Source organism: Camelina sativa, chromosome 3, assembly GCF_000633955.1.
Source record: "Camelina sativa cultivar DH55 chromosome 3, Cs, whole genome shotgun sequence".
Taxonomy (NCBI): Eukaryota; Viridiplantae; Streptophyta; class Magnoliopsida; order Brassicales; family Brassicaceae; genus Camelina; species Camelina sativa.
The window spans coordinates 4,404,712-4,425,649 of record NC_025687.1 but is presented as its reverse complement, the minus strand read 5'-3'; the positions used below and the strand labels follow the sequence as shown (position 1 = coordinate 4,425,649).

The 20,938-nt window shown below is 37.2% G+C and overlaps 4 protein-coding genes, 1 long non-coding RNA gene and 1 pseudogene across 8 annotated transcripts; 3 read left to right on the top strand and 3 right to left on the bottom strand.

Annotated features, from left to right (window-relative positions):
• LOC104768615 lies at positions 1,114-3,540 on the top strand (annotated as a pseudogene).
• Positions 2,403-3,191, bottom strand: LOC104768608. The gene is made up of 2 exons (XR_002037446.1): positions 2,874-3,191; positions 2,403-2,695 (listed from the first exon to the last, which is right to left on the bottom strand). It is a non-coding gene; the product is annotated as an uncharacterized LOC104768608 (long non-coding RNA).
• Positions 3,590-5,757, bottom strand: LOC104768621 (putative pentatricopeptide repeat-containing protein At1g10330). 2 transcript variants are annotated; one of them, XM_010492642.2, is made up of 2 exons: positions 5,502-5,757; positions 3,590-5,398 (listed from the first exon to the last, which is right to left on the bottom strand). In XM_010492642.2, exons 1-2 carry the CDS (start codon positions 5,537-5,539, stop codon positions 3,958-3,960), a joined length of 1,479 nt encoding a protein of 492 aa, XP_010490944.1. In that variant the 5' UTR covers positions 5,540-5,757; the 3' UTR covers positions 3,590-3,957. The 2 variants fall into 2 exon arrangements, with proteins under 2 accessions (XP_010490944.1, XP_019098926.1); XM_019243381.1 differs by having other exon boundaries at positions 3,590-5,390; positions 5,502-5,677.
• Positions 5,760-9,959, top strand: LOC104768630 (zinc finger CCCH domain-containing protein 5-like). Its single transcript, XM_019243380.1, has 9 exons — positions 5,760-6,240; positions 6,384-6,542; positions 6,634-6,765; positions 6,865-7,023; positions 7,755-7,847; positions 8,142-8,258; positions 8,404-8,478; positions 8,561-8,772; positions 8,897-9,959. Exons 1-9 carry the CDS (start codon positions 5,857-5,859, stop codon positions 9,816-9,818), a joined length of 2,253 nt encoding a protein of 750 aa, XP_019098925.1. The 5' UTR covers positions 5,760-5,856; the 3' UTR covers positions 9,819-9,959.
• Positions 13,598-15,828, top strand: LOC104768599 (NADPH-dependent pterin aldehyde reductase). Of its 2 annotated transcripts, XR_764268.2 has the most exons (6): positions 13,598-13,906; positions 14,088-14,157; positions 14,311-14,504; positions 14,985-15,157; positions 15,398-15,528; positions 15,663-15,828. XR_764268.2 is itself a non-coding variant. In XM_010492606.2 (5 exons), exons 1-5 carry the CDS (start codon positions 13,685-13,687, stop codon positions 15,465-15,467), a joined length of 729 nt encoding a protein of 242 aa, XP_010490908.1. In that variant the 5' UTR covers positions 13,598-13,684; the 3' UTR covers positions 15,468-15,828. The 2 variants fall into 2 exon arrangements, 1 of the variants encoding a protein (XP_010490908.1); XM_010492606.2 differs by having other exon boundaries at positions 15,398-15,828.
• On the bottom strand, positions 15,869-18,893 carry LOC104778656 (probable disease resistance RPP8-like protein 2). Of its 2 annotated transcripts, none has more exons than XM_019243378.1 (3): positions 18,023-18,893; positions 17,727-17,895; positions 15,869-17,602 (listed from the first exon to the last, which is right to left on the bottom strand). In XM_019243378.1, exons 1-3 carry the CDS (start codon positions 18,891-18,893, stop codon positions 15,895-15,897), a joined length of 2,748 nt encoding a protein of 915 aa, XP_019098923.1. In that variant the 3' UTR covers positions 15,869-15,894. The 2 variants fall into 2 exon arrangements, with proteins under 2 accessions (XP_019098923.1, XP_019098924.1); XM_019243379.1 differs by having other exon boundaries at positions 15,869-17,609; positions 17,749-17,895.

Below are 20,938 nucleotides of genomic sequence, written 5' to 3'. Positions count from 1 at the left end.
TTCCTTATACTTAGTTATCCAAGTAGCTCAAGTGCTTGACCCTGAACAAAACCTGGTTATCGCCAGAAGAATCAGATCTATATACAGACTGATTTAGTAGTTATGGAAGTATAAATTCTGTCATTTTACTTATTTCTATTTTAGAAGTCTGAAAAGTCTGAATCTTTAATCTTAATTATATAGAAAACTAGTTAATATTCTACGCATATGCGCGGATTGTTGTATTAGTTATGTTAATTCATTTTATTTTATGTAATAATCATAAAACTATAAAAAAAAATTTGAGAATATTTTTTAATAAAGGTTTTTAAAATGATATTTTTGAAAAGTGGTATTGAAAAAGATGTATTTTTGAAATTCTCCCTAAAAATGCATATATAACAAACAAATTTACTAAATGTCAATAATACATTTTATTTATTCAAATCATAAAATATCACAATATACCACTTATTTTTTTTAAATATAGTTAATGATAAAAATAAAAAATTTACTATGATATTCAAAATCCACCAAAAACATTTAATAATTAAATTCCAAAATTATCTTTTAAGTATCATTTAAATATATTTCCTATAAAATCATATGAATTGCAATAAAAAATCCCAAAAGAATAATTTAATTTAATTTCTTTTTTGAACAAAAGATTAATTTAATTTTTAATCTCTTTTATATTCACCTTAATTTAAGCTATATTGCAAGGTTAAATCTATTGATTTCCTTCTTGTAGTTAAATTTTAGAAATAGAATATTTAATTGTTATTTATATAGAAAATCATTAAATTACAAAATTTTGAATTAAAGAAACATTATAATGATCTTTATATAATTATATTTTGGGTCACAGAAACTAAATATAATGATGAGTATACAAAAAAAATGTATTACAAATTTTTTGAAGGGATGAGAGAGTTAAAAAATTTAATAATTTTATTATAATAGTTTTTTCTATTAAAATAAGGAAAGATTGTAAAATTTTCGTCAAGAATTTCCTAGAAATTAATCTTACAAATTACGTTTTATCTCGTTCACAGAAATATGATTGGATTTAGTCATCCTGTCACGTCTTCACTTATTATCTTGTGGGAAAGTCAAAGAATTTGCTCGCGAAGGAGGAAAAAGAAATAGGCTGCCCTCTGCCTTTTGTTACAATGACTATAAAACGCGTTTTAGGACACACTACAACCACCAGACTCTTATTAATACTTTTGGTTTTGTTATCAATAAAGTTCCAAAATCTTATGATCTACTAGTCATCATAAGAAATATATACTGTATAAACTACTTGGGATCTCCCTCTCCCAAGGTAAAGGATTCCTACTCTTTTAATTAGCTCTAATTTTCTTGAGAAAAGATGCAGCCGATCTTCCAAACGATCCTAAGAAACGACGTTCCAGCTTTTCTGGGTCTGGTGGCAGAGAGAGATTCGTGGCTGGAGGAGAGAAGCGATGAACAACACAGCAACACAGTGTTGCACATGGCTGCCAAGCATGGACATGGAGAACTCGTCTCCTCTAGGCTCTATTCCCGAAACAGATACGGAAACACACCTTTGCATCTCGCTGCTCTCCTTGGAGACGTTAACATAGTTATGACAATCTTAGAGTTTGGATTAGAAGCTTGTTCCGCACGCAACAGTAACAACCAAACACCCCTCTACCTAGCTTGTCGCAGCATTTCCATGGAGGCTGCCACACTCGTTGCGGAAAAGACACCATCAATCGGCCTTGATGAACTCAATTTCGCCCTATCAAGTGGATCCACCTGTAAGTTTCAAGTGTCCGTATGCTCAACATTTTTCCGTAATCTTACATAAACTCACTGGCTCATTAGTGTGTTCGGATCATTGTCAGGTATTGCAGAAATTATACTAGAGAGATTCCCAGACCTCGCAAGGGAAGAAGCTTGGGTGGTCGAAGGCAGCTCGCTATCAACACTTCTGCATCATGCCTGTGATAGAGGAGACTTCAACTGACAAGTATATTGTTAGGCCTTGATCAAGGACTAGAAGAAGCTGTTAACGCCAATGGTTTATCACCTCTGCATCTGGGGTCCTCAGAGGCTCGGTTGTAATCCTGGAGGAGTTCCTGGAAAAGGCTCCGTTGTCTTTTGGCTTTCTCACGCCATCAAAAGAGACAGTCTTTCATCTCGCTGCACGAAACAAAAACATAGATGCCTTCGTTTTCATGGCCGAGAGTGTGGGCATTAACAGCCAAGATCTTTTGCAGCAAACTGATGAAAATGGCAACACTGTTTTACACATTGCTGCCTCCCTGGCTTGTTGTGCTCCGGTGAGTAGTTTTCTACTTTTCTTCGTTGCTTTCCCCTGTATAAACCCAACGCATATTTTAGTTACACATTTTTGACCTGTGTGTGATATGCTCTTTGCTAGGAACCCCATATAGACTAACATGAGCATGTCCACTTATTATCTAATGAGTTGAAAATCCATAGAGAAATAAAAAGGAATATGATTCAGTTCTGCTTCAGAATTTCTTGTATTTTGTTGTATCTCCTCTGACATATCCCTACTGGATAAATTTCAGCTGCTACGTTACATTGTTGGTAAGAAGATAGTGGATATCAGCTACAAGAACAAGATGGGTTTTGCAGCTGGCTGAGGTTCGATACCGAGCTGGATTCTAAGAACACTGAAGTACTTGAGATCCACGCCAATCCATTTCATAAACGATCTCTGGAACGCATTAAAACTTTAGTTAGCTGCAAAAGCTCTAAACAGAACGAGATAATACGGTTGCTTGAGCTAATCGAAACAAAAACATCAGAGATAGCAGAGATAAAGAGAAAAAAGAAAGGGGAAGCGGAAAGAGGTCGTAAGAGCATGGAATATGAGATGCATATAGAAGCCTTACAAAATGCAAGAAACACGATCGCGATCGTGGCAGTCCTGATTGCTTCAGTTTCTTATGCCGGTGGGATAAACCCTCCTGGCGGCGTCTACGAAGATGGGCCATGGAGAGGGAAATCGATTGTAGGCAATACAGCAGCGTTCAAAGTCTTTGCAATATGCAACAACATCGCACTGTTCACATCGTTGTGCATAGTTATTCTTCTTGTTAGCATCATACCTTTCAAGATGAAACCTTTAAAGAGATTATTGGTGGCCACACACAGGATGATGTGGGTTTCGGTAGGGTTCATGGCGACGGCTTATGTAGCGGCATCTTGGGTAACCATACCACATTTACACGGAACACGATGGTTGTTTCCAACCATTGTATCTGTTGCCGGTGGATCGTTGACGGTTCTCTTTTCCTATCTTGGAGTTGAGACCATCAGTCATTGGTTCAAGAAGATGAATCGTGTAGGAGATATACCGGTTTACTATATCAAGAAAAGACGTGTCGGAGATTTACCTCCCTTTGTAAGGACCAGCTCAGATCATCTGACCTCCGCATTAAGAAAAAGCAATCTCAGTGAAGGAGATAGGCCTTCCTTTGCAAGGACCAACTCAGATTTGGCTGCCTCCGGAAAATCAGGCTATTTCACCTATTGAATCTTTTGAAAAAAGTTGTTTATCTTTCGAGCAAGCATGTATGAAAAAAGAGAACATGTCGTCATTTTTATCTCATCTGATTCTCAAGAAGAAAGGTCTCTCTTATAGATGCTTTAACCGGCTTCACGCTCAACAACTCTTAACTGGATATTGTAAAACAGGGTCAGGAGATTGTGATCCCAAACGAAAAAATGCCCACTAAAGACCCTTGGAAAGAAAAGGTCTCCAAGTCTACTTTGAGATCTTGTTCCCGTCAAGGTTAACGTCAGAACAGAAGAATAACCTTAAGAGAAAGCTTGGTGGAGCTGGTGTGCTGACATTTAGTCTTCAAGTAAGCTCTTGATCTTCTTTATCAACGAATTCTACAGAAAGCCGCTATGAGTGAACTGAACATAGTAGAACAGAACAGAGATCACACAGTGCTTCTCACTTCTCAAGCCTTAAGAGAGCACACTGTAAGCAGGGATTTTCCGAATTCCAGCTCCTGTCATGGCTTTCCTCATCTGTTCTGCTTCTAACCAATTGCTATCCAAAGCATTTAACGTAGACAATGCCACATACTGGCCACAGTGTTGAGGTTGCAGTCCGATAAGCTGTTTACCTACTTTATTTCCTAACTCAGCATTCTCATGAATCTTGCAGGCTCCCAAAAGAGCTCCGAGAACAGAAGCATCAGGCTTGGATGGCAAATTATTAATGAAATTGGCCGCGTCAACCAATAGTCCAGCTCTACCTATGAGATCAACAATGCAACCGTAATGCTCTGATGTTGGAATGATCTTGTACTCGCTACATATGGAAGAGAACAACTGGATACCTAAGTCCACAAGTCGAGATCGAGCACAGGCCGTGAGTACTGCAAGTAAAGTAATCCCATTTGGAAGCACGTTCATCGATTTCATCATCTCAAACATATGTAGCGCTTTCTTAGGTCTACCATTGGAGGCAAGAGCTGATATTATCGCATTCCACGCACAAACTTTTTTATCACAAATTTGATCGAAAATGGTCAATGCCATCTCCAAGTCACCGGCTTTTCCATACATATCGAGCAAAGCAGTACCCAAAGTGGTAGTGAGGATGATCTCTCTGCCCATAACATATCCATGAATCTGCTTCCCCAAATGAAAACCTCCTCGATCCAAATTAGCACAAGAAGAAAGCACACTAACCAAAGTAGCCTCATTCGGAGTTACTACCGCACGCTCATTATTCTGTATCATCTCACCAAAAAGCATAACAGCTTTGGCGTGTAACCCGTTCTTACTAAACCCATTAATAACAGTAGTCCAAGAAACTACATCAGTTACAGGCATACTCTGAAATAACTCGAAAGCAAAATCCATCTCTCCGTTTCTTCCACAAGCGTCAAGCAAACTGTTAAAAGCTACAACACAAGGGTCTACAATACCATCAAACATCTTCCTCGAGCTCTTTAAATCACAGACTTCACCATAGAATCGAACAAAAGAAGTCTGAACAAAAGGGTCCCATAGAACACCCCGTTTAAGAGTTTGGCCATGTAAGGCAACACCATAAGAAACAGAGAAAGATGAACACGCTGCTTTTATCAGAGAAGGGAAAGTGAGGTTGATTGGTCGGACTTGGCTTGCAAGCATGTGGGTGAAGAGAGCAAGAGAGGTTTTGGATTGTCCTGTAGTGAGATAAGACCGAATGAGAGTGTTGTAGACGCATTTCGTCTTCCATCTCGAAGCGACCAATGCGTTGCTGGTAAAAAGGACGGTGTGAATCTGCTTAATCTGGTTTGAGGAGTTGAAGAAACGTTGGAGAAGATAAAGTGCGTCTTCAAGAGACAAACTGAAACCCGAGAAAGAAGAATAACGCATGCAATTTGGAGAAAAGCTCAAGCAATCTACAAAGCTCACAACAACAACAACAAAAAGCTGACTTTAGTATGCAAAGTCAAAAAATATACGAAACCCAAAAAACAAAAAAGACGAGTAATTTAAGAAGTGTTACTCACAAAGGAATAAGTTTGATTACGGTGCTCGTATCTCGCATCCAGTGAAACCTTTGCTGTTTATAAGACGGAGAAAGATTCGATTGTTTTTGAGAAAGTTACAAATCAAAAGTGTGAAGACAGTGGAGAAATTTACAATCTGGCCATCTGCTTGACCCCCAAAACCTGCAATTGAAATCTCAGATGATTAATAGGTAAACCAACTAGGGTTCTCCGGTTTGGTATGGTTTGATCCAATTTTATTTCGATTTCTTTACCATACGGTTTCGGTTCAATCAAACCGAATTAATACCCTTCAAATTAAAATTGTGTGTTTCCACCACCGGGAAGCGAGAGTGGTTCACGATACCGGGAAATAATGGAAGGGGAACGACACGAGGAAGCGGCGGGGGAGATGGAAGGTTTTGAAGAGAGTAAAGACAAAGCGGCGGAGATGAGTCGTAAGGAGAAGCGAAAAGCGATGAAGAAATTGAAGAGGAAGCAGGTGAGGAAGGAGATAGCGGAGAAGGAGAGAGAGGAGACGGAGGCTAAGTTAAACGATCCGGCGGAACAGGAGAGGCTGAAGGCGATTGAGGAAGAGGAGGCGCGGATGAGAGAGAAGGAGTTGAAGGAGTTCGAGGAGAGTGAGAGAGCTTGGAGAGAGGCTATGGAGATTAAGAGGAAGAAAGAAGAGGAAGAAGAAGCGAAACGAGAAGAGGAAGAGAGGCGTTGGAAGGATCTAGACGAGTTGAGAAAGCTTGAGGTACTGCTTTGTTGTTTGTTGTTAATTTCTTCATCATCGCGTGGCTGTTTGCTGAGGAACTGTTAGGGTTCTCATATCTTATTGGTTGCTGCCGAATTCATTGTAGAAGATCTTAAGTTTAAATTGCATATCCCTTTTGGCAGGCTAGTGGGAACAATGAATGTGCCGAGGATGAGGATGGTGAATATGAATATATCGAAGAAGGGCCTCCAGAAATTATATTCCAAGGAAATGAGATCATTCTCAGAAAGAACAAAGTGAGGGTTCCAAAGAAGCCCCTAGTTCAGGTGGATGGAAACGAGGTAAACCATCATCTCTAGGTGCACATGCCTGCTATCTTCACTGTTTTGATTTTTTTTTTTCTAGAGTTCCAATGTGGAGTTTGTTTTGCAGATTTCTGACAGGCCTACATCAAATCCTCTACCTCCGGGAACTGAAGCTTGTGCCAGCTATCAGAATGTTAGTTCTGCGCAACAGATTCTGGAGAATGTTGCACAAGAAGTACCCAACTTTGGAACTGAGCAGGTGCTTGTTATATTCCTTGATGAGATTGCATTAGTGTCAGCTATCATTCTTGTGTCCTTTTTACTAACTTCGCTTTGTTGTTATCCTCTTACTTTCCAGGATAAATCTCATTGTCCTTTTCATTTGAAAACTGGAGCTTGTCGGTTTGGCCCACGTTGTAGCAGAGTTCATTTCTACCCCAATAAATCGTGCACACTACTTATGAAGAACATGTATAATGGTCCTGGTATTGCTTGGGAACAGGATGAGGGGCTTGAGGTCTGTAACCGCTGTCATCTCGTGATGCTAGTATCCTGCTAATAATTAGTTCTTCTCTATTACTCTCCGCTCTCATTATCTGAATCAACATTACCACAGTTCCTCTGCCTCTTTTCTGTTTTGTTTTGCTCTGTGCTTTTGAATTTACAGAATTATGCTGCTTGTTTTTTCTTTGATCCTTGTTACCTCTTCTTTAACTTACATCAGACATTGATGGCTTCCCTTCAGTGGAGGTGCATGATTATAACCTGGGCGAGGTGGAGTTGCGATTCACTTCTTTGTATCCTACCTGATTGATAGATTAGCTATTATGTGATTGTTATCTCGACCACAGAAACTGTGGCCTTCTCTATTTGTGCCCTCTCTTGCCTTGATAGCAGTACCAGATACTGTAGCTTGTTTGTCGGTGTTTCATATCTTGTTCTTTGAGTGTTTTTTAATTTGCTTGTGGGAGTGGGTGATATGTAACAAAGGATTCATCCGATTCTCTATACCTCTGAATTGCTTGATTTTCCTGAATTAAGAACAGAATAGTGTCCTTCATACGTGCTGGCTGCTTTGGGCTAGTAGTGTCTGAACAGAAGCTAGTGCAGTTATAATTTAGTAAGGCTCTAGCTATCCTGGTTTGCTTGATATTAAAATAGTGGACATCACATGCATTTTATTCACCTTGTTTCCGTCCTTTTAACCACTTACTTTAGTTTACTCTTTTTTTCCCGGCTTCCTTGCAGTATACAGATGAGGAGGCTGAACGTTGTTATGAAGAATTTTATGAAGATGTTCATACAGAGTTTCAAAAGTATGGAGAACTTATTAATTTCAAGGTCTGTCGATTCTGTTCTGCTCCTTCTCTTCCCCCTCTTTTTTTTCCTTTCCATTTAGCCATAGATTCAATTTTTACTAAATGTGAATGTAAGTTCTTGAACCTGCAAGCCACACTATTGGCACTAGGCAAGGCATTTTTGAAAATTAGTGGTTCCCGGCATCTTTTCTCATCATCAAATGACCAAATGTAACCCTGTTTCTGAGAATAAAACTTGTTTGGTAGATATGTGTTGTCTTTCGGCCTTTTTTCCTACCCTTTCTTTTCTCAAAACCAAAATTTATATCCGTTTCAGGTGTGTAGAAATGGCTCATTCCACTTGAAGGGCAATGTATACGTACACTACAGATCATTAGAATCAGCTATTCTTGCTTACCAGTCCATTAATGGTCGATACTTTGCTGGTAAACAGGTACACTGTTAGTCTGGAGACCTTTCCAACTTCCTTTCATTGAAAAATGTGACTAACGATTTGGTCTAGTGACTTCCTGTGCAATATTTCTGGTACTTTCAGCTTGCTGACATTTATATCCATGATTATTGCACATCCTCGTCAGGTAAAATGCGAGTTTGTCAACATCTCAAGATGGAAAGTTGCCATATGTGGGGAGTACATGAAGTCCAGGCTTAAAGTATGACTCTTCATCTGCTTCTTATCTGAGATCCCAACTTCTTGCTTATCTCTCTAATTCATGATATTCATATATTCTACAGACTTGTTCTCGTGGTTCTGCTTGCAATTTTATTCATTGTTTCCGAAATCCTGGTGGAGACTACGAATGGGCTGACCATGACAGACCACCTCCAAGATTCTGGATTCACAAAATGACCGCTTTATTTGGTTATTCAGATGAAAAGCACATGGAGCATGAATCTTTAGGGTCATTGAACGATTCGAGATTAGATCTACCAACAGATACACACAGGTAGGTAGCTTTATAGTTGGATTTCTAAATTTTGAGGACCTTCATCGGTAACTTATCAGTCTATATCGTGCATGCTTAATTTGGTGTAGAAGCGTCATGCTCATGTGTTTTGTTTCCATGTTAGGCAACCTTCAAGAAGATCTAGATTGAGGGACCATGAACATGCAAACGGTGGATCTAAGATTTCTTGTAGGAGCCGTAACAATCATGGTGATACCCGGGAGAATACTCGTGGAGACAAACTTAGTAGGCAGGCCGAGAACAGTCATGATGGAGATGACAGTCCTAGCAGAGATGGGAGTTTAGAGAGGGAGATGTATAAAGAGCGACGGCATGCTAAGGACACATTGCATCGTGATAGCAGATGGTCTGAACACTCTCCTGGACATAGGGTGATAAGGAAAAGAACCCATGGGATGTATTCTGATGATGATTTTTCTGATGGAGATGACAATGGTAGGAGAGAAACGGGTCACAAACGAAAATCCAGAAGAGGGACAGATTCAGAAGCTCAAGAACAGATGGACGATAAAAAGGACAGGAAAACCCGCCGTAGTTCAAGAAAACACAGTAGGGAAGGGTCATCAGCTGACCGTGAGGAGAGTCATGAACATGGTAGGGTTCGTACATCGAAACTTCGGGATGAAAGAAGCAGCTCAAGATATTCGCACGCGGAAGTTTCAACTGAAAGTAGACATCGTCAGCATAAAGGATCAGACCTTCGAGTTAATGGAGAAAATAACAGGAAGAGAAGTGTAGAAACTACTCCTCCCACAGAATGTCGTCGGTCAGATAAAGAAGATAGGGGCAAAAGCAAAGAGAGGCACAGATACAATTCCCAAGATCCTGACTCTGATCGAAGCAGGAAAGGAAAACGTCAGACTGGTTTATCAAGTGAGGAGAGTTCAGATAGAGAAACACACAATGAGAGACCTCATCGCCATAGAAAAAGAAGACGGTCACAAAACTCAGACGACAAGAGTCGTAAATTTGCTGAGGAATCAGAGGAAGTCGAAGAAGAGTTTGAGCGTTGGAGACCAGTGTGATCTCAATCTATGTTCTTGTGACTTCTTGTTGGCCTCATCGTCTTCGCATCTGTAATTTAGTTTTATCAAGTGAAAAAGTTTTGGTGAAAATCGAAATTATGACAAAACAGTTAAAAGTAGTATAGTTTTGTTTATTTGTTATATATGAACTTTAATAATTTCTCAAGGTTTTGGTCAAAAATATTAAATATCTATAAATTAAGGTAAATAAACAAATTAATCTATACTATTAAATGGGAAGCACACTTAGGGATTTAAAAAAAAAAAACATAACATATATCCATGTTGCCAAACAGACCAACTTGCATTAAAAAAAAATGGTAACAACTATTGAAGAAATATAATTGGTTATAGATTTGGTATATATATTTTGATATGGATATAAATGATAAATAATTAATTTTGAATATATTAAGTTTTCCAAATATTTTTCTAAATTAAATATTAAACTAATGATTTTCTCCTTAAATTTAATTAGAACATACCGTCACTATAAAAAAAATTAAAGCCAACAAGATTACAAAATGAAATTTAAAATATTATAATAAAAACGAAATTATTTCTAGAATTTATATAGTTATTAAAATTTTATAAAATAATAAGAGATTTCCGCAATTAATAACATACCAAAAATGTAAGTTATTATTTAACAAAATTTCCATAAAAAACGAATCTAATTAATTTCAAATAGTATTTATGAAAATAACTTAACTTAAATTTAAATAGATGATTTCTTTTAAGAAACCTTGAAATAAAATCAGTAATTATTTACAAAATTTCTAAAATTTAGGGATTATTTCTAAAACTAACCATATATATTTACTCTCATCGGTTTAATAGGAAAATCTAGAATATTAATTCAAAATTCAAATCTAATTATCCATATAGATTCAAACATATTGTATATGCATTAACTGAAAAATAAATAAGTTTTAAAAAGATTTTATATAGATTTTTTAGTTTTCAACGTAAAGGTAAAAATGTTTACTCTTTCAAGCTTTATAAATAGAGTAATTGACCTAACATTCACATATCGATATCATATACACTACTCTAGCACTATTTTTGTTTGTATCTCTTTGTTTCTGCAAAAAAAAAAAAAGTATCTTTGTATTAAGTTTATGATTTATGATTCTATGTCCAGTTTATGATTTATGATTCTTATGATTTGTTAAATTTATAATTTCCTGTTGTGTATATAAGCATATACAAATCAAGATTTTTTTTGAAAGCATACATTTTTCTATCTAGAGATTGTATATAAGGGATGATTGTGGTATGAACGGGTGTTCATCCAATTGACATAGCATCTGCAAAACAAGAAACTTACATTTGATTGCTTAAAAAAGTCCACATTTTTATATGAACATGGTAAGTCACAAAATACTATATTAGTGTTTGTTTTCTTCAGCTTTTCTATAGATTTATTTAAGAAACCTTTGTAGAAAATTCTTATTAGAGTGTTTAGTTGAGCTTTGCATTAACATTAATTTAATTTTGAAACCATCAAGGGGTACATATACATAAACTATATAAGTACAATTAATCTCCCATGACTATATTGTAATCAGCAGTATGTATTAAATTATATTATTTTCTTATTTTTCCAAATATATGATGTTAACAGTCTTTATTAAAATGGCAATATAACTTGGGATGTATATGGAAAAGAAAACAAAAAACACACATCACAGTAAAATTTTATAACATGAGCACCTTGAAATTGTTTTATAGTCTTTTAAGTAATGGTTACCTTGAATTCCTAATGAAATTTTCAAGGTAACGATGACTCATAGTATAAAAATTTCTAATCCAAATCTTAAAGTACTGATTAACACTCAAACACCCAAATATTCATAAATCAAAACGACAAAATTTTGGGTTAATGATGTTATACTATATAAATATGTTTACACGTACTTTTTTCTTTTTGGTAAGGATATGTTTACACATACTAAATAAATGATTCTTACTATTTTCAATTGAACTAGCGTAAGTTCAAAATAAAATTAAAATAAAAAGTACATAAAATATTTTCTGTAACATTTAAAAATATTAAAAAAAAACATGATCTAATATAGGTGCAATATATATAAAATAGTAAGAATAAAGAAGTCAATTAATTTTGTAATATTTTTATTAAAACATATGATATATAGATATACTATGAATTATATTTATGTTTATTTCATAGGGGAGTTCGAGAATTTATGTATTCGTCCGGTCCCCTCCCGTTTTCAATCGAAAATTTGTCCCATATCCGGAATGTTCCATATTGGGAATGTTTTCTGTTATGCAAAGAAAAATTGAGAACGGGTGTATGACATAATGGAACATGACAAAACGAAAAGAGAGTTACGGCCATCCCTAAATATTTGTATATGTTGTAAACGGGTTTGCATCGCTGTTAGCGGTTATATATCCAATTTGATAGTTCACAAATTTAATAGAATCCAACCAATCCTTTGTTTGATTTAGTTTGTTACCAGTCCAACCGTTATGTTGTTTCAAATTTTAAAATACTGGAGAAATCATTATTATTTAAAAAATTTCAAATATTAATAAACCAAACCAAATATCAAACTAAAATCTCAATTAGTATAAGTTTGATTATATAGACAAAAATAATTTTGTTTATAAACATAACTCCGCAGGTATGTGCAGGTCGGAACCTAGTTAATTATTTAAGTAGTAGTATCGTTTTGACCAAAAAAAAATAATTATGGATTGGCCAAGTGTGTATGTCATGGGGGAGAGAAGGATCGGATCAGCTCCGACGAAAGAGTGTTGTTTCCTTTCAAAAATCTAAATAACCATAAGAACGGACGAGATGTTGGATGAGGCGTGACTATGTTAAACATAATTATATAGATAGTAATTTAGTATTGAAAAGAAGACTTGATTTATATTGCTATCATTATATTATTGTAAATTTGTAATCCTTGAATGTAAAACTAACTTTAGCTTAAGAAAACAACTAAACGTCGATAATTAAGGAAGAATAGAGAGAAAACAGCTAAATATCAAACGATTAACATAGCTCTTATAGTTAAAAAATTTACTTCGTGGCAGGAGGAATTGCGCCTGCAATTCTTGAACATTGCTCTTTCAACATTGGAGGAAAAAATGGATTGATTGGGAGTTTTGGCAAGCAATTGGTTTCACCTTCCAAAAATGCTTTGCAGCAAGCTAGACTAATGTTGCCAAATCGTCCACTAAGTATGGCTTGAGAAATCTCTGTGATGCATCCCGGAATATTCATCACGGATGACCAACATTTTGCAATATCGGGGAATCCTGCCATGTCGGGGCTAGGTTGGAAGGGAAAAGGAAAAGTAAGGGAAAAGGAAAAGTAAGTTGTGGTAGCTGAGCATTTGTGGAGACAACAACAGATATGATCACTAGAAGAAGAACAACATTCTTGATAGACATAATTGAGAAATCTTAGAATTGATAAAAAAATATTATAACTCTATGTGAAGTTTGTTTTGTTGATTGATGAACAATAACAAGATCCTTGCCCGTTTATTTATACGAAAACAGTGCTTATATGGTATTAATTGTGATGATCAAAATGTCTTGGAGTCTTAAATTAGTCGTTTTCAAATTAAAACAGAATCAAAACGTCCGATGATGAAACGGACGACATTGATTAAATAGTATTAAGAAGACGTATCCGATAATAACTAAGCCAGTACATCTTAATGAAACCGGTTTATAATCATTCGATTTAATTTTAAATTGATTTAAATCGGTTTGATTCTAAAATGGCATGAAATTATCATGAGATGATGGCAAAGAGTGTATTGTATATTCTTCGCGGCACCGAACAAAAGAGAAGCTAAATCGGCCACTGGGGCTACACGATGACGATTGCGACGCCTTTCAGTGGGGCAGCGAACTCTGTTACGGCGGCGAGGACCGTTCTGATAACGGGGGTGAGCAAAGGTCTGGGAAGAGCCCTAGCTCTGGAGCTGGCGAAGAGAGGTCACACTGTCATAGGATGCGCTCGTACTCAAGAGAAGCTCACTGCTCTTCAATCGGAGCTCTCCTCCTCGGCTAATCATCTCCTCCTCACCGCCGATGTGGTAATTTCCGCCGACTCCTCCGTGTTTCTCTTGTCTTGTGATATTCGGTCTGCGTTTCATGCAATTTTCTGGATAAATTCTAATGTGGGTGTTGATGATTGCTGTTATTTTCTTATTGCAAATTAGATGAATCCATTGCTTTCCTGATGAAATTAGCATGATTTATGGTCTATGTTTGCAGAAATTAAACAGCAGTGTTGAAGAACTGGCACACACTATTATGGAGAAGAAGGGTGTCCCAGATATCATAGGTATATATTTACACCTTTCTTTGTAACTACTAGTTGTTTTGTAGAAATCACTAGATTGTTCCCAAAGTGTTTGGTAGCTGTTGTAATAAAGGTATCATCTTTGCTCTAGGTTTATTTAACGGTCTAATGGATGTTGGTAAATGCATGTTGCAGTTAACAACGCTGGTACTATCAATAAGAACAGCAAGATTTGGGAAGTCTCTGCAGAAGATTTTGACAATGTCATGGATACAAACGTTAAAGGGGTAGCAAATGTGCTGCGTCATTTTATCCCTTTGATGCTCCCACGTAAGCAAGGGATAATTGTGAATCTGTCTTCTGGATGGGGAAGATCTGGTGCTGCCCTGGTGAGTCTCAATCAACTCTTGCTTGAATCACTAGCTGTTACTGTGTGTTTGTCCTTCTAGCCCCACAAAAGTTTATGAAAGATAGAGAAGTATTTGGTATCTGGAATTATGATATTATCATGAGATAGACTTTCTCTGAATATAATAATAAGAATGTTGGATATTTTTTCCTTGATACTATCGTATATGGAAACAAGTGAGACTAGATGGTAGGGAGAGACTATAACTTCACCTGATGGTCTAAGCAAATTACTAGGTTGGTCCCTTTCCCATAGTGTGAAAGGCCTACAATCATTCTTTTATCCGTCTTTCATATGGGCTGAGCACTTTTCTGGTCCTCTTCTTTTGATTTTTCAGGATATGTAGATAACATTATTCTGATAGTCTCTTCTGTACTCTACATTTTTGCACTAAATGATTTGGGCACATCAGACCTGATCCCTTTGAGGTAACCTTTTAAAACCAAAACTGTACTTACAGGTTGCACCTTACTGTGCATCGAAATGGGCGATTGAGGGGTTAAGCCGAGCTGTGGCGAAGGAGGTAGCTGAAGGAATGGCAGTGGTTGCATTAAATCCAGGCGTGATCAACACAGAATTGCTCACTTCCTGCTTTGGCAACTCAGCGTCCTTGTATCAAGCTCCTGATGCTTGGTAAGCAACACTCAACCTCCTCAGAATTTTTAAACAATAAAAAAGTGTACTCTCTTGCCCTTATCAGTAATCAGAATTTCTATCGTTTATGTCTAGCTATAAATCATTTTACAAGGATTCAAATGACTTTGAATCATGATCTTGCTCTATTTGGTCTCTCTGGTTGTGTTTTTTCCTATGGATCAATTGCGTAAAAGGCTAAATTCCTAAACCTTTGCTGTGGGATTGCAAATGTGACAGGGCTGTGAAGGCTGCGACGATGATTCTGAACCTTACAGCGGGAGACAATGGCGGGTCTCTCACGGTCTGACAACTAAATTACATATCTTTTCAACTTCAGTGTTATGGAGAAGGAGCTTCTTCAGCAAAAGGTTAAAAACAACCCTTGATTTGAGGCTTTTTTGTTACCAGAAATGTCAACCTAGTAGTTTAGTACCTTCTTTGGTTCTCGTACCTGAGTTTCTTTTTGACCAAATTTCACGATGCCCACTCTTTCACGCTGCAGCTTCAACTCTGCGAACATTTTCATCTAAATTCTGAAAAGCGTACACGCTAAAGCTTGCACTGTTCAAAATAATTAGTGTAACGTTGGTGTGCTTACACAGTTACACTTGTATATCACTTTGAACTCTGAAACTGAAATGTGTACATTTTTTTTTATTGGTAATCAATGGAGTGTGCAAAACCAGAAAATGAACGAAGTAGTGCGAAATGCTTTGATCCTACTGTTTATTTCCTTATTCGTCGTCACATTTGATTATTTGGACACTGGGAATGTGTTGGACTTTGTAGTAATCCTCCCCACCGGGTACCAATTTTACTTTCCACTCCGTCGTCATTCCCTTCATCTGCAGTTCCTTCAAGGAAGTTATGTATCTGAGCTGATCCGGAAGATCCTTCAACTTCTTGCATTCAATTATAGTCAAGGTATGAAGACATGGCATCGACCCTTCTTCTACCATCCACTCTTCCAAATCATATTGTGCACATAGTTCAAGAGCACACAACTGAGGAAATCCGCCTTTCGAGCAGACCATTCTCTTCCCGACGAAAGCTCCAAATGTTAAAACAACTGACTTCAAATGAAGCAACTTCTCTAGAACCAACATTGGATCCTCCTCCATGCGGCATTCGAATAGTCCTATGTGAGCAAGGTGGGGAGGGAACCGATATTGATCAGGAAACCTTGGCATATGCATGCACAACACTAAATCCTTAAGATGAATAAAATCCAGAACGAATTCGCCCCCGTTATCAGCCAAGCTGATTTTGTGTGAAACATATAAACTAAGCTTCTCCAGGTTTCTCAATTCACGTAGAGATGACGTTAGAGATTCAGAAGTACACCCGTCAGTGAAACATACATAAAGAGCCCTGAGCTTGGACATGCAGAGGAGGTCCGTCACAATACTGTGTTTCGTCGAGAAAAACCACAACGTCTCCAGATGCACTAGATCACCCAGTTCCAACATTGTTTTATTACACATTGACGCAGGTAAGGAGAGATACCTTAGTTCTTGCATCTCTTTCAAAACATTTGGCACATAAACTGATTCCGCAGAAACACTTAAGTTCAAATGGAGCAGAAGCTTTAGTTTCCGCAGAGAAGAAGGTAAATAAGATACCCTTGCGTTGAATAAGCTCAAGAATCTCAAGTGGATGAGCTTTCCAATGCTGGAAGGTAACTTCCCTCCCTCAAACTTTACTCCAGAGAGATCCAACACTCTAAGCAATGGTAATCTTCGAGAGCCTGGAGATGACTGTATCCAAAAGTCTTCTTCAACTCCCAACAGTAAAAGAGATCTGGCTTTTTTATTTTTTTTATCCCCCAGCATGTGTAGGGCATCACTACCACTATGTACGGCAAGTCGGCGAGCTCTGCTAGAAGATTGAGCATTGAAGGTAGAGGTGGATTCAGGGACTTTGATGACTTGAAGAAAATTCTCTTCTCTTGCATTTGATAAACATACCTCTCTCATCATGTCATGCATGTGAAAGTATTCTATTCTTGTAGTCAAATAGCTCTTTTCAGCAATAACCATATTTCTCCTCACTAGCTCTTCTAGATAGCCTTCTGCACTATCTCGAATGGTTGCTCCATTGTAAAATGACGTTATAATTCCTTCTGCAGCCCAATAACTAAACAATTTAGTCACATTTATCTTGTAATCCTCCGGGTAGTGGGCTAGGTAGAGGAAACAATGCTTTAAACACCTTGGCAAGTTTTCATAGCTCAAAGACAATACTCGGAAAACTGGATTGAGATTTTTGTCATCAAAGTGATATGCTCCTATGATCTGAGGTCCAATACTGTCACATACTCTTTTCCATTCAGTAACTGTCTGTTTCATAGCTAACAACCCACCCAACACTTTAACGGCTAACGGCAGTCCTCCACAATATGTAACCATTTTATTACCCAAGGCTTCTAGTCCTTCATCAACTGTAAATTCTGCATAGAATCAAAAGGTAATATATTATTTAAGATTTGAGCCTTGGCATAATTATTTTGCGATTGATTGTTGATATAAACATCTGAAAACGTAGTAGAAATATATTGGTCTTAAATTTAATTAGATCTGAAAGCGTACCGGTTTCATCTCTTCTAGGGAATACTATCCTCTTACATAGCTTCCAACTTTCTTCGGGAGTAAGTATTTTTGGTCTAAAGGCAAAACATGTTGGATCAGCATGTAAACCAACACCCTCATTGCGAGAAGTAACTAGCATCTTCAAACCTGCAACATATTATGGCTTCATCATAAGTGAATAATAGACATTCATGACAAATGTGTGCGTCTAGCTTCTCTTTTTACAATCACTTGTGAAATTATAAAAAGAAAGTGTTTTATATTTATAGCTTACCACTTTTCTTCGGAAACACTGTTTTTCTTCTATCCCAGTCTTCTTCTTTCCATATATCGTCAAGGACGATGAAGTATCGGTCGGTTTCCAATAGCTGGAAGAGTTTACTCTGGAGTTCTTCCACATGTGTAATGGCCTTATCATGTGGTCTAAGTTCCTGCAAGATCCTTTGCCAAATATGCTTCTGTGTGAACTCTTGTGAAACACAGATCCATGCGAACCCATCAAAATGGCGTCTTACCATGTCATGATGAAAAACTTGTCTGGCCAGAGTGGATTTACCAATACCGCCCATCCCGGATATAGATACCATTTGAATGCTATCATTTTCAACTAAATGACCAACCAAGTTGTCAACAATCTTTTCCACCCCCACAAGATCGCTTTCATAATTGTTAGGAAATGTCTGTCGGAACTCCCTTTGCTCCCTTTGTCTGTCTTGCACAGATGGTGAATGGCCACCATCGATGATCTGTTGGATCCCAAAACCCTGCATACGCCCAACCACTTCAGAGATTCTCATAGTTAAGTCTTTTATATCTGAACCCATTTTCTGGAGGTCAACTAAGAAGCACGCAAATCTTTTCGTACGCCTCCTGATCCCTTTTTCTTTTCCTCTTTCTTCTTTAAGAAGAAAAGTTTCGAATATATCCTCAGCATCATAAACAATGTCTTTGACATCTTCCAAGAAGTTATTCACCCTTTTACTTTCAAGTCTTTTGGCATCTGCATCTTCCAACAATGACTGTAATGTTCCAATCTGATGTTTTAGTTCAGAAACTTGGTCTTCAACTCCCTGTAGTCGGTGTGATTCTCGACTCAGGAGCTCCCAAAGCTTTTGTACTCCAAATGACACAACTCCCTCAACCATAGCTACTCTCCTGGGTCAAAAAGGTTTAGTGAAACGATTCAAGTCAACAAAATAAAATGTTTCTAGTATCCAAAACAAGATTTCGTGATAATACAGAGATACGTTTTTGATCTAGATGCAGTCCCAGATACTACAGAAGATTCAAATATGTAACATTAAAACCAAAAGAGAAAAGGCAGATTCAAGTCACCAAGCAAAGTACACAAGACAGATCAAAGCAATATACAAGCAGAAAACATGAAATTTATCAAACAAGAATCATTGATGTTTACCTCTTTTCTGAATCAGTGTATTTTCATTAGCCTGTGTTCACAACGTTCTTTAGAAGAAGAGAGGTGAGTATATATGGTTACGTGACATTTTTTAGTCTTAGATATAATTTTCTATTTTATCATCGAATAGAAAGAAAGAAAATGTCGAACAAAATGGACAGGAGTATAGAAGGCAACAGACATTAGTTTAATGTCTTAGACAAAGATCGTGTAGCCATGTTTCCTGACTTGATTTGGCTTCCTTACTATTTAAAACCGAATTGTAATGGCGCATATCAACTCACCAACAATAATATATAGCTCATAATTCACAACTTATATATAGGGCTATATATATACAAAATAAACATAAACGTTTGCCACATTGTTCTTTGTCTAGGAACCATAAACGTCTCCATGTTCACTGTATTACCCAATTCTAACTATTGTAAGTTTTATGACACATTGATGCAAGTAAGAAAAGTTACCTTAGTTCTTGCAACTCAAACTTTGTTGACACATGAATTGATTTCTCCATCAGCTAAACTATAATCCCTGGACACGTAGGTCTGAGCCAGGCTGCTTCTTTCTCATCTTAATTGCTTGCACAACAAATCTCACACATCAGCGAATTCAAAGCAGCCAGCTAAGTATGTACACTGACATTGGACTGTATAGAGCGATCTTCTCTACAAGCTTTATCAGAATGGAAATCGAATGAGAGAATAAAAAGTACAAACCTGAAGAGAAAGTGAGTGAGAACGAGACCCAATGATTGGGCCTTCATTTGACCCAATGATTGCTTTTTCAGAAATAAAAAACTGGAAAGGGTTTCGAGTTCGTTAACTCCAATTTCGTTAGGCCGTCAGCAATATAGCCCATTAGATAGGCCCATAAGTCTTCTTGATATTAAGTTGGGACCTAAAAACTTGAAGCAATTACGCAATTAGGAATTAAATCCTGCTTGATGGCAATTAAGCATAAGATTGAACGCTGTGGGATTGTATATATTGGCATCTTTCAGTCTCCCAGTCCGACTGTCATATACAATCCCACGGTGTTCAATCTGAGGCAAAATGTATTAATTTTAAACCAAAACTGGATCACCTTGTTTTAAGGCAAGTGAAGTCAAAACTCAAAACAAACCCCTATTACATAAATTAGCTATGTACTACTGACCACAAAGGTGATAAAACTATATCCAAGTCATATAGGGGAGGAGCAATCGAAGAAAAGATTGTTAATTAGTTCCACATACAAAATATTCTTTCATGTCATGTAATGTAAAATAATAAGTATGTTGTAATCTAAGATTAGACATGAAAGACCAAAAAGGAAATTACAACACACTCACGTGCCACCACCAAAGGCACGTGTCTGCTGATAGAGTGATAGGTCATAATCGTTGAGGCGCGCTTACATATTTTATCACCGACATTGCGTAACCCTATACGCCTTCACAATTCTTAAAGAGTTCAAAAAGGAAAATATTACAATCTTCACGACACGTCTATATATATCTCTACGTTTCCTTCTCTTCTGCAACTCTTTTGGTCTCAGTAAGATTCTGAATTTAATCAGCTCTTTTTCTCAAATATGTATCCTCGACTGGAATGTCAGATACACCAGCAAAATCTGCCGCCATCGGAAGGGATGAAAAACACAGTCAATGTCGTACTTGAAACCATAACTGAAAAGGTCCATCAAGATCCGGTCACCGGAATCCAAACCCTAGTTGGATCGAACCACCAGGCCTACCCCGACTTCAACTTTAGTATCGAAAGCACCTGTCAC

Excerpts from the sequence above, each read along its gene's own strand:
- LOC104778656 (XM_019243378.1), bottom strand. The coding sequence starts at position 18,893 with ATGGTTGAGGGAGTTGTGTCATTTGGAGTACAAAAGCTTTGGGAGCTC. Across the intron at positions 17,896-18,022 it reads AGTGTTTCCGAAGAAAAGTG|GTTTGAAGATGCTAGTTACT; the intron begins GTAAGCTATAAA and ends AATATGTTGCAG. Across the intron at positions 17,603-17,726 it reads ACGCTTTCAGATCTAATTAA|AGTTGATGAAGGACTAGAAG; the intron begins ATTTAAGACCAA and ends TGCAGAATTTAC.
- LOC104768599 (XM_010492606.2), top strand. The coding sequence starts at position 13,685 with ATGACGATTGCGACGCCTTTCAGTGGGGCAGCGAACTCTGTTACGGCG. Across the intron at positions 13,907-14,087 it reads TCCTCCTCACCGCCGATGTG|AAATTAAACAGCAGTGTTGA; the intron begins GTAATTTCCGCC and ends CTATGTTTGCAG. Across the intron at positions 15,158-15,397 it reads TATCAAGCTCCTGATGCTTG|GGCTGTGAAGGCTGCGACGA; the intron begins GTAAGCAACACT and ends CAAATGTGACAG.
- LOC104768630 (XM_019243380.1), top strand. The coding sequence starts at position 5,857 with ATGGAAGGGGAACGACACGAGGAAGCGGCGGGGGAGATGGAAGGTTTT. Across the intron at positions 6,241-6,383 it reads ACGAGTTGAGAAAGCTTGAG|GCTAGTGGGAACAATGAATG; the intron begins GTACTGCTTTGT and ends CCCTTTTGGCAG. Across the intron at positions 8,479-8,560 it reads ACATGAAGTCCAGGCTTAAA|ACTTGTTCTCGTGGTTCTGC; the intron begins GTATGACTCTTC and ends TATATTCTACAG.
- LOC104768621 (XM_010492642.2), bottom strand. The coding sequence starts at position 5,539 with ATGCGAGATACGAGCACCGTAATCAAACTTATTCCTTT. Across the intron at positions 5,399-5,501 it reads GTAATCAAACTTATTCCTTT|CTTTGTAGATTGCTTGAGCT; the intron begins GTGAGTAACACT and ends TGTTGTTGTGAG.